Source organism: Rhineura floridana, chromosome 7 (genome assembly GCF_030035675.1).
Source record: "Rhineura floridana isolate rRhiFlo1 chromosome 7, rRhiFlo1.hap2, whole genome shotgun sequence".
NCBI classification, from domain to species: Eukaryota; Metazoa; Chordata; class Lepidosauria; order Squamata; family Rhineuridae; genus Rhineura; species Rhineura floridana.
In genome coordinates, this window is record NC_084486.1 from 65,178,387 (window position 1) to 65,191,034 (window position 12,648).

The window sequence follows — 12,648 nt, forward strand, 5'->3', positions numbered from 1 at the left end:
CACGTGTGTTTGGGGGTGGGGGGTGGTGAGTGAAGCAAGCAGGGGGGTCTGCCCCCTATTATTATGTAAAAACATAACAGTATCTACAGGACAATCTCATCTACAGAGTACAGTGATCAATTGGGTATATAGAGGCAGTGTGGTGTAGTAGTTAGTGTGTTGGACTGGGACCTGGGAGACCAGAGTTCAAATCCCCGCTGGGCTATGAAGCTCACTGGGTAATCTTGGGCCAGTCATTGTCTCTCACGGGGTTGATGTGAGGATAAAACAGGGAGGGGAAAACCATGTTTATACACTGCCTTGAGCTCCTTGAAGGGAATGTGGGATATAAATGTAATAATAAATTAATATAAGGAATGAGATTATCTTTCAGGTATCCAGATCCCAAGCTCTATAGAAAGGTTTTGGTGTGATCCAGCAGCCCTATTCTTCTTTAAGATTTTTTTATATGGCTTGACCATTTACATCGCCTCACTAATTTTAACCCCAAGATTAAAACTAGTCTGTGATAACATAGTAAATGCACATTGCTAAACTTTTCCCCCACTCCACCCCATGTACAAATATTTAGGAAGAAACAGGACCACATGCTGCTTTTCTGCTTTGTTCACAAGAACCAGTTATGACTGAATCAACCCATGTGTAAGGAGAGGGCCACACTGAGGTGTGTCTCTGTTTACAGCACAAGTGCATGTAGCAGGGAAGCTTTTGCACGCGTAGCCCAGCACACACATCGATTCAATGCCTGAGTAGCTCTTATGAAGAGAGCTAATGCAATAACACAAATGTACAAAAGTATAATTGAAGAAGCTTTAAAAACTATCACCTTCACTGCTCCACCTTTACAAACATGCAAGACATTAATGTCACAGAAACAATTAAGCTAAATAATGTATTTAATTGGCATTTGGCAGTAATCAACGTATGATCTCAGCACTAGATTTCTTAATGGATCACACTGACAAAGTAGCAAATAAGCCTTTCCTATATTACTGAAATATCTTATTTACAGCACAGTAACAATAAATGTATACTCTCTTGTGGCATAACAGAAAAAAGCAAATCTCCATAGTGTGCAATTTACCTTACAGTCATTTTTGGGTGCAAGAATTATGAGAGGGTCTTCTGTTTCATTTTAGCACACGAGAATAAAGTAAACACCAACAACTCCAAATATCCAAAGTATTAATTTTATTCTTGTCTTGCCTGATGAAGAGCTAACGAAATGAGTTATGCTTATCAGTCACCTATTATATAAAAAATCCCAGAGCCAAAAAGAGCAAAAAGTATGCCAATAAAATCAACTGTATCAAATGCTATTCAAATTGTGCATTATATTCATATTACATAAGATTTTATCCCTGCACGTTCCTCCAAAGGCTAAGTTTCTGAATCTAATTTTAAAGCCCTAGCAACAGTGTTAAGAGCACTGCCACAATATTGCAAACATTCCAAGCAGACTGAAGCTTCCCAATTCATCATCAAACACTTAATTAAGCATCATTTAAAAAATAATAATCAGATTTTGAACTCAAGAATTGTACTTAGAAAGCCTGAAGAGTGGGTGGGAATATTAACAAATATTCTTCATTGGCTCAAGTGAGTCTAGTTCCTAAACACACACACGTACACACACACTTCTTCCTGTGGTACTTTCCTCATTAACACACAGCCTTTTAAGGCAGTTGTTGCAACATGCCATAGTTCTGAGTTCTGGCTGAAAGTCAACTTTGAGGAGTTATGCAAAGTTTCCATTCCTAATAACTCTGTGTTTACAGGGAGAAGGATTGCTGGAATAAATCTTAGCAAGGCAGACAATAAAGCTGTTCTTCTTACCTTTTATTGTCATTACATCTCCCATTGAATTTCTCTGATATCTATATGCACATACACATGTACACAAGTGAGTAACCTGTCTGGCACAAGCTTATGAGACCTGAAACCTTTGTCTGTTACAATCATCAGTGCACTCAGTTCCAAGTCAACCACTTCTTCCACAAGTAGCTTAGGAGGGACTGATCTGACTGCAGGTGAATGCTGGGAAGTGGACCAAAGGTCATCCCCATGGCGTCAGGAATCAGATTTCAGAAACAACTGCCAAAGTAGCCGAGCAGGGAGGATGAACACATGCTAGCTGTTAAAGGCTGTCCAGAGCAGGCCACACAGCTTTTCTGCCAAATATTATACACATGTGCAATTTAGGAAGTGAAAAGTAATTGTGTAGGAAACAGTCCAGAAAATAAAAACAAAAAGATTTAATTGTCCTTGTTTGTGGCAGCCAAGAAGACAGACTAAACCCAACAGATCTGAAATGGCTCCTGGATTACAGAGCTTGATTTTTATTGTGGCTGATCAGTTTCCCTATTTGGGCTGCAATCCTATGCACACTTCCCTGAGAGTAAATCACACAAAACTTAACAGGGCTTACTTTTGAATAGGAAGGTATGGTGTTGGAGTGTTAATCTGCCCCTTTAACTTGATTTTGGCTGAAAGTCTATCATTTCCCCCTCTAAGCAATAAGGCATGTGCAATATGAGTCCAAGCATGATTATTGAGAAGAGCCTCCCAGTTCAATGGGATATTTTGCCACATGTGCACAGAATTGTTTTCTTAGGGCCAAACTAGACATGTTGGTTTAATCATGTGCATTTTATATATCTATCTGCCCCTGTCCACATGTAAGAATGGGTGGGGGAAGAGGGAAGCAAAATGAACTCACCCACCCGCTCCTCTCTGCAGTCCATCCCTTTAGGCAATTTTCTCCCAACCCTGATCCTCCCAACTTGTACACACTCCCTGTATAGTGCATACGCACCATACCTTTAAAGCACATGATTTCCCCTCAAGAATGCTGGGAACTGTAATTTACCTCTCACACAGTTACTGTTTCCATACCAAACTACAGGATACTAGCACCCCAGGGGTTATCCAATGAAGCTGAATGCTTGGAGAGTCAAGACGGGGAGAACATTTTTTTAAATAATGGTTGTTAAGACTTTTAATAGATGTTTTTAGTGTTTTGTTGTTTGTTTGCTGCCCTGGGCTTCTTCTGAAAGGAAGGGAAGGCTACATATGTGATGAATAAATAAAATGAAGTCCTTTTTCATACAGTTAAACTATGAGATTTGCTATGACAAGCTGCACTAATGACTCCCCAACTTGGACAGAGGTGAGAGCCACCACATGTCTTCTAGACCCCTGCCCTTCCTGGCTCATTAAATGCGCCAGAGAGGGACTGGCTGAGTGGGTGAAGGGAGTGATCAATGCCTCCTTACAACAAGGCAGAGTTCCAGTGTGCCTAAAGGAGGCAGTTGTAAGGCCTTTGTTGAAAAAGCCCTCCCTGGATCCCTCCATAATGGATAATTATCAGCCAGTGTCCAATATCCCATTTTTGGGCAAGGTAACAGAGTGTGTGGTGGCCTCCCAGCTCCAGGGATTCCTGGATGAAATGGAGTATCTAGATCCATTTCAGTCTGGTTTCAGGCCTGGTTATGGGATGGAGACAGCTTTGGTCGCCTTGGTGGACGACCTACGCAGAGAACTGGACAGGGGGAGCATGTCCCTGTTGGTTCTGCTGGACCTCTCAGCGGCTTTCGATACCATTGACCATGGTATCCTTCTGGGCCGCCTTGCTGGGATGGGACTTGGGGGCACTGTTTTACAGTGGCTCCGTTCCTTCCTGGAGGGACGAACCCAGAAAGTGGTGCTGGGGGATTCCTGTTCGACTCCTTGGCCGTTGGCCTATGGGGTCCCTCAGGGCTCAGTTTTGTCCCCCATGCTATTTAACATCTACATGAAACCACTGGGAGAGGTTGTCCGGGGGTTTGGGGTTCGGTGCCATCAGTATGCTGATGACACCCAACTCTACTTCTCCTTTCCACCTAACTCCAAAGAAGCTGTCTTGGTTTTAAACCGGTGTCTGTAATCATTGGTAGACTGGATGAGGGCGAACAAATTGAAGCTTAATCCAGACAAGACAGAGGTGCACTTGGTCAGTCGAAAGGCAAATCAGAGAATAGAGATTCAGCCTGTGCTGGATGGAGTTACACTCCCCCTGAAGACACAGGTTCGCAGTTTGGGTGTGCTCTTGGATTCAGCTTTAAATTTGGAGGCCCAGGTTTCTGCGGTGGCCAGGAGTGCTTTTGCACAATTAAGATTAGTGCGCCAACTGCGCCCGTTCCTTGAGCCGTCTGATCTGGCCACGGTGACACATGCCTTAGTTACATCCTGTTTAGATTACTGTAACGCGCTCTACGTGGGGCTGCCTCTGAAGACTGTTCGGAAACTTCAGTTGGTGCGACGTGCTGCAGCCAGAATGTTAACTGGGGCTGGTTACAGGGACCATATGACTCCCCTGTTACAAAAGCTCCACTGGTTGCCACTCTGTTTCTGGACACAATTCAAAGTGCTGGTGATGACCTATAAAGCCCTATATGGCTTAGGTCCAGGCTATCTGTCAGACCGTATCTCCCTATATGAGCCTGCCCAGGCCCTGAGATCCTCAGGAGAGGCCCTTCTCTCAATACCTACGTCCTCACAAGCACGACTAGTGGGGACGTGAGATAGGGCCTTTTCAGTGGCTGCCCCGAGGCTTTGGAATTCCCTTCCTAGGGAAGCAAGAATGGCCCCCTCTTTGCAGTCCTTCTGTCAGCAAGCAAAGACTTTTTTATTTCAACGAGCCTTTGGAACTGAAAGCTGTTAAGGACAGGTCTTGAAGGGTGCTGCATTGCTGTTGCCTAACTGTATTATTTTAAACTGAGTTTGAATTATTTTAACTGTATGTATGAATGGTTTTAATACTGTAAATAGTTTAATTTGATTTTAATCTAGACTTTTGTATGTTTTTAATTATATGTGTGCTTTTATCTGGAAGCCGCCGTGAGTTCCAGTTTTGGAAAAAGGGCGGGGTAAAAATAATGATAATAAATAAAATAAGAGCTCAATGCACCTCGCTGGGTTTTCAGGAGTTTCCTCCATTTCTCCTTCTGGGTCTGCTGCTGTTACTCCCGAGTCATCCTCGTCTGATGAGTCCTCTGACAGGACCATGACAGAAGGCTGGCTACGGTACTGACCCAATGCTGCACATTACTCATAGCTGCTAATTTGGTGCAGTTGGGACAAAGGCTGTATGAATAATGATTTCCTTCTTGAGAGCAATCTTGTCACTTTTCACAACCTTTGGACAATTCATAGCCCCCCTACCCTTTTCTCAACAGATGCATAGTAGGCTTATTGGATCATTTGCCTTTGTGGAAGAGAATAGGGGAGGTTTATGGAACAGACTGCAATGATCTGCTTGTTTGTAAATAGGAAATCAACACGACAGGACATGGAACAAGCCAGGGTTGCAGCCAGCCTAAAGATTTGGGGTGGGGGGAACCACAAAAGTAGGGGGGTCAGAAACATTTTTCTATAATATTTATTTATTTATTATAAAAAGAATTCAGGGGGTGGAATATGCTTACCCCTCCCCTCGACTACGGGCTTGGAACAAGCACAGGGGTGAACGGTTTTAGACCTACAAGCACTGCCAGTATCCTAAAAACTTGAACTAGGTCTCTGCAGCTGAGAAATATGTAACTGATTTCTTCTAAAGCAGGGGGTAGGGAACTTTTTTGGCCCAAGATCCCCATTCTCTGCGGTGCAATCTTCTGGCGACCACATGTCAGTGGTGGGCAGCACCAGAGGCAAAAGTGGCTGGAACAATGAATGAAAGTTTTATCTCTGTACAGTAGTCTAGTTTTTACACACCCTCACAAATCCCTCTCTGTCCTCCGTCCAGGCAAGCAAGAGGCATTATCAGAGTTCAAGAACGCATTCCAGCCAGGCAAAAACACTCAAGGACACTGTTCTTCAGCCTTGGGTCCCCAGATGTTGTCAGACTACAACTCCCACCAACCCCAGCCAGTTTAGCCAATGGTCAAGGATGCTGCGAGTTGTAGTCCAACAACATCTGGGGACCCAAGGTTGAAGAACAGTGCTGAAGAAGGATATGAAGCCAGGCAGGTGAGGGATGCGGCCTTGAGGGAGACGATGTGGCCTTGGGAGAGAGCGTCCCAAGAGCCAGATAGAGGGCCACATTTGGCCTCTGGGCCTGAGGTTTTCCACCCCTGTTCTAAAGTCTCAGAAACTGAAGACCTAAGAAAAGCTTCTAGTTGTTAGAGCCAGAATGTTTGCACAGTTCAAAGTCCATTCTTTCACTGACCTTCCTCAAGGGTCTCTCCTCCCACCCCATGTAGCATACTTGCCTTAAGCCTCTGTGTTTCCCTCCCTTACTGCCTGCCTTCCAGCACTTTATTCCACGAGAAAATTTCAACACTCTGTATCAGCAGCCTTGCAGGCAAAATGTTTATAAAGAACTATGCAGTTTTACCTCTTTGTTGTCTTCCAGAAACTGGGGGTGTGGCACTGATACATCATTTTAGACACTTTTGTTACAGCCAGTGTCAGCTATTGTTGGAACTGGAGAGTGGTTTATGTAATAGCATTCACTTCCAATAAAAAACTCATTGCTGTATTCTAATTTATACACAGCTGTCAGGACTCTGAAAGCACAGGGCATATTTCTAGAAACTTAAGAATATTAGTAAACCACAGTCCTAGTTGATACACAGGTGGTAAACCCGCATCTGTGAGGTACCACTTCAGGTTAAAGGCCAAGCAAGATGTGACACTACTACTTACACAATTAGCAATTATGTGAATGTTGCTTTTTTGTGACTAATAGATGTGTGTGGGCTGGGGGAGGGCAATTTGGATTATTATTCTGTTTCTAACCCCCCCCCCCTTCATCCTATATAATCCCAGGGTAGGAAAGAGGCCATGGGAACAAACTGAAATTAATGCAATACAAATTGCAGGTGTGGAAGGCCCAATCTGGATTGGGGGCACCATACTGGAAATTTGTGGGGAAAATCTTGCACTCAAAGGTAGAAGTATGCAGTTAAGGTCATATCTAGTTTGTCGTTTGTGTAGTAAGGTCACATGCAGTTTGCTCCAATCAGCAAGGGACAACTTGCCCACAGAAATAGCTTTGTGTTGGATGGATCATCCAACTGCATATTTAGTAGATTTTATCTATTTATTTACTTATAAGATTCTTACCCACCCTTCAACATAAGATCCCAGGGCAGGTTACAGTTTTAGAAAATATGATTACGACAGCTAAAATTCATTACAATTGTAAAAACACGTAACACCATTCCAAACAGAACAGCAAATTCAGCAAAAGAGGTGGGTCCTGCAGAACAAAATACCTTAACTATCAAAGGTCAAGGTAAAGAGCTGCATATTCAGCATAAGGTGGAAACTCTGGTCATGTGCAGAGTTCAGAGAGAGAAAGAAAGAACAAATGTTTATTTTTATTTTTATTTTAAAAACAGAATCTAAAGGGCAATATGTTCCAGATAATACTCAGAGAGATATCTTACGTTATGAAGAGAATGTTTCATGAATGCCCAGAAAGCTTCCAGGCAGGTCATAAAAATCTGGTCTCCTGTGCCTCTCATTCAACTTGATCACAGTTATTTGGCTGAAAGGGAAAGTTTAGGCTTCGTTTTGAAATGCCTAGATTCCTAGTGCATTGGTAGCTGAGAGGCCAATAATCACACAACCCATTATGCTGTCCCTGTAAGATGGTTGGCTATCAGAGTAAAACACATTCACTGTTCTGTTGGTTCCAGTGCATCTCCATCTCTCTCCTCTGAAAAAGGGAGCATGTGACACTAGTCAAACCCTGGCCCTTTTTACTGTAAAACCTAGTGGTATAATAATAATAATAATAATAATAATAATAATAATAATAATAATAATAATAATAATAATAATAATAATAATAAATTTTATTTGTTAGTCGCCTATATGTCCGAATTAACGGACACTCTAGGCGACTTACAGCAAACATAATAAAATACAGTATACAATCAAAAAAGCACAAGGTAGTCTAAAACATCAATTAATACATTATAAAAACTCATCCACCCCGAGGATTCTGTAGGCCTGCCTGAATAGCCAGGTCTTTAAGGCTCAGCGAAAACCCATCAGGGAGGAGATCCAAAGGAAGAGAATTCCAGAGAGTGGGGGCCACAACCGAAAATGCCCTCTCTCTGGTCTGCACCAGCCTAGCTGTTTTGACTGGTGGGACCGAGAGAAGGTCCTGTGTGGCTGATCTTGTTAGGCGGCCTAATTGATGATGCTGGAAGCGTTCATTCAGATAAACTGGGGCGAAACCGTATAGGGTTTTAAAGGTCAAGACCAACACCTTGAATTGGGCCCAGTAAACAACTGGTAACCAGTGCAGATCTCTTAACACTGGGGTGATATGATCCCGGCGGCGACAATGTGTGATCAAACGTGCCGCCGCATTCTGTACCAGCTGCAATTTCCGGACCATTTTCAAGGGTAACCCCACATAGAGCGCATTACAGTAGTCTAAGCGAGAGGAGACCAGGGCATGTATCACTTGTGGGAGCAGATGCACAGGAAGGTAGGGTCACAGCCTCCGTATCAGATGCAATTGATACCAAGCTGCCCGGCTCACTGCCGAAACCTGAGCCTCCGTGGACAGCTGGGAGTCAAGAATGACCCCTAGGCTGCGGACCTGGTCCTTCAGGGGTAATCTCACCCCATTAAGCACCAAGTCGATATCTCCCAACCTTCTTTTGTCACCCACGAGCAACACCTTGGTCTTGTCAGGGTTCAGCTTCAGTCTGTTCTCGCCCATCCATCCACTTACGGACTCCAGGCACTTGGATATGGTGTTCACAGCCAACTCTGGTGAGGACTTAAATGAGAGATAGAGCTGAGTGTCATCCACATACTGGTGACACTGCAGCCCAAAACTCCTGATGATGGCACCCAGCGGCTTCACATAGATGTTGAATAGCATGGGGAAGAGGATAGAACCCTGTGGCACTCCACAATTAAGAGGCCAAGGGTCTGAAACCTCATCCCCCTAATGCCACCCGTTGGTACCTGCCTGAGAGATAGGAACGGAACCACTGTAAAACAATGCCTCCCATTCCCAAGCTTAAGTGGTTTTTTTTAATTCAACTTCAAAGAGATTTCACAACTGATCGGCAGATCAACCTGTTCCCCCTCCAGGTGTGGCCAAGGAACCGTTTCACTGTAGGCGACTAGTGTGTTCACAGCCTCAGTTGCTTTTCTCATGTAAGTGGGAAGGCAGAGGAGTTGGGGTAGAGAGACACTTGTGGTTGTGCTGGCTTCAGTGTGCTGAGACCTTAACAAATGATTAATTAATTCATTCATTCAACTAGTATGTCTGAAGCCTTAGTATGAGCCACAGCGTAAGGAGGCAATGGAGCATGTGCAGTTTTGGATCAGAAGTGCAGTCTGGATATGTTTCATTAGGGAAAAAACACAGTGTCAAAAGGCAGTAATGAGAAAGGGTTTTTTCTTTCTATTTTTTAAAATTAGCATGATAATGTTATAGCATTCTTCCATTTAAGCAGTTTTTGCTAATTAAAAAAAAGTTTTAAAAATATACCCAGAAAAACATGTTAGTGGTAATTAAAAGGGTGATTAATTTTTTTAACAGGATTCTAAACTGGCACCCATTGCTCCTAGCTGCCTTGAACAGTGTTTGATGTAAAGGTGGGATATATATTTAACAAACAAATAAATAATAAACATTACAGTGAGTGTGTGCTGAGTTCTGAGTTCACTTTCCCAGTATGCAACTGTGCATGTCAAAACTATGCCTCTTGAAAAAGGGAAGAAGTACTGGGAAAACATGGGAAGATTACAAATGGACCCCCTCTAAAAATGTATGTGAACAAGGCATGATGACTCTAGACTGAACACCTAGTGTGGCAGTAGCCACTACAATGTCTTGCACATCAAATTTATCTGGATCCTCACCTGGGCTATGTATTCTCAAATTATGTCAACCAACAAAAGGAGTAAAAGCGGATGGACCTGTAAAATTCTAGCTTGTTGACAATCTTAGCTCTAATTGGAAATCCTCAGGGGCAGCGCAGTCTGTGCATCTGCTATAGCAAAGGTCAGGTATCTCAGGACTGTGGGCCAAATTAGGTCCTCCTGGCCTCTCTGTCTGGCCCTTGGAACTGTAACTAGGCCACACCCTCCCCAGGACTCACCCCTCAATGGCCCTGTTCTTTGTCCTTCTCAAGTGTTTTTGCCTAACAGGAATGCTTGCCTAGATAGAGGATGGAGAGTGGTGTGTGTGTGTAAAAATATCTGGATTTTGCATAGCTTAAATATAACCTACTGTACAAAGATAAGAGTCACATCCATTGATCTGCCCACTTTTGTCTCTAGTTCCACCCACATCTGGCATGTGGCCCTCAAAATGTTCTGTCCTAGAGCATGTGGCCTTCATTCTGAAAAAGATTACTCCCCCCTGTGCTGGGGTCCCTGTGATGCCCTATATAAGTGCTGGTTATATAGAAGACATATGGTAAGTGGAGTGACAAAGGAGGGGGGAGTACATGAGCAGTAGAATGCTGGATGATTGGCTGAGCGTTTGAATGGCTGGGAGTATAAATGAAAGAATGACAATTGAATCTGGGTGGTGTTTAGTAGTGTGTGGAGGTGAATTGTAAGGTGAATTGAGGAGGTGGATGGTGTTTGGTGTTGTTGTTGAGAGTGAGTCGGAGTTCTGAGGCAACTAGTAAGAAGTCAAGTACATAACAGAATATAGATGAAACCATAAGCTTGTCAACAAAGTAATTAAGTAATCTTGTTATTTCTAATTCTTAATAAATATATTTCTTGGTTAAACATAAGCCTGATTCCTTCAGCTGGGAAACACATACCAGGGGGAATAGCAAAGTAACCAAGGCTGAACAGTTTGTATCGAATGGTGGCAGCGGCGGATCGAAGGAAAGTGTATCCAGTCTCACAGAGAAACCCAGGGCTGTATGCTTCAGTGCAAGAGGCTGCAGGGGGGTTGGGGAATTACCTATATCCATAGACACAAGGTATTGAGATAGCCTGGCAGGGACTAAGACACAGTCTAAAAGTTATAAGAGATACAGAGTGTGGGGCAGTAAGGCCTAGCAGGGGGATTTGTTGAAATCTGTGCTAGAGCTGTAAAGGGTAAGAAGAAAACCTGACGTTCCTGACTGCTGGTAGCCACAAGTGAGAGCTTCACAGGTGGTGCCAGGGAAGGACGTCACAGTCCCCCCCCCCAGACCCACCCCACAAGCCTAGACACTGTCTTTCTCCTTTTTATCAAAGGAAGAAGAGAGATAGAACAGTATAGATTGTAAACATCATACAATGATGCATAATGTTTGCAATAAGTGACAAGCAAATACAAGAGTGTCTTGTCAAGCCACACATGTCAGACTGGATGAGAGGAAAGCAAACAGCTCTCATCTGAGTAATCTGCCCAATTCACCTTAGCAAAAACATTTTGTATTACTAATACTACTTGCTTGTAGCTTCCTTCTGCGCTACACAGCTTCTAAGCATTATTCTATATTTTACCAGCCATTCAGAAGGTACCAATGCATCCCCATTGCCATTCTCTGCCATTCATTTTAGTATATCCCCAAGCTCTTGCTTGTTTTTTCTCTAGCCTTCTGTACCAGTCTTGGCTCCTCTTCCCTTCCTCACCCCTTCTGTCCCTGTGCACAGCACAACTCAGCCCATTGAAAGTAGCCTGGCAAAATCAGTATCTAATTTCCATGCGATGATGATCACATATAATCCAATTGATGGATTGCCTTTACTATACCTGGCCTTGGTGGATGATGTTTGTTGCTGGAATCATCTCCTGCAAAGGCCAATATCCCCCCTCCCCCCAGAAAAGCAGGACCGGAAAGACATGAAGAGCACTGGCCTCAACCCAATACTAATCCAAAACTTGAACTTTTGAACATTCAGTAGTGCTATAGAGAAAACTGTTATCTTGAAAGTAGCATCCCACTCACCTGATTTTCTGGGCTGCTGCTTTCATTGCCCATTTTGATGTGAAGGACTCAAGATCGCCCGTCACATTAAGAAAGCCAGCTGAAAGAAATGAAATGTCATCTTTGTAACCACTGTGGAAAAACTATTTTCAGGAAGACAGCCTCCCCCCATACACCTCCCTGAGCTGTTCCCAATTTAAAAAAAAATTCCCAAGGCTAGCAGTGCGCCCTGCAAATATAGTCTTTGTGGCAAGGTTACATTAAATACAGCTTGAGGACGTTGGCAAGGTGCTTGGACAGGTTTGTGCAACCACTTTTGTGCTGGATCCTTGCCCTTCTTGGCTAATAAAAGCTAGCAGGGATGGAACAGCTGGCTGGGCCAGGGAAGTGATTAATGCCTCTCTGCGAGAGGAGGTGGTCCCTGGCAGCCTGAAAGAGGCGGTAGTGAGACCACTCCTGAAGAGGCCCTCCCTGGACCCAGATAATGTTAATAACTATAGGCCAGTAGCAAATGTTCCATTCCTGGGCAAGGTCATGGAATGAGTGGTGGCAGGCCAGCTCCAGACACTCTTGGATAAGACCGATTATCTGGATCCATTTCAGTCGGGTTTCAGGCCTGGTTTTGGCACGGAAACAGCCTTGGTCGCCCTGTATGATGACCTCTGTCAGGAGAGAGACAGGGGGAGTGTGACTCTGTTGATTCTTCTTGATCTTTCAGCGGCTTTCGATACCATCAACCAAGGTATCCTTC

At 43.8% G+C, this 12,648-nt stretch overlaps 1 protein-coding gene across 10 annotated transcripts in view; it reads right to left on the reverse strand.

Moving 5' to 3' along the window:
• Positions 1–12,648, reverse strand: part of TACC2 (transforming acidic coiled-coil containing protein 2) — a 262,416-nt gene that overhangs the window by 217,401 nt on the left and 32,367 nt on the right. For 4 of the 10 annotated variants that reach the window (XM_061635778.1, XM_061635780.1, XM_061635779.1 and 1 more), the window contains one exon: positions 11,919–11,997. The exons of the other annotated variants lie outside the window; for them this stretch is intronic. In XM_061635778.1, coding sequence (XP_061491762.1) covers positions 11,919–11,951 — 33 coding nt within the window. In that variant the 5' untranslated portion in view covers positions 11,952–11,997. The remainder of the gene's footprint in view (positions 1–11,918; positions 11,998–12,648) is intronic. 10 annotated transcript variants of the gene reach the window in all.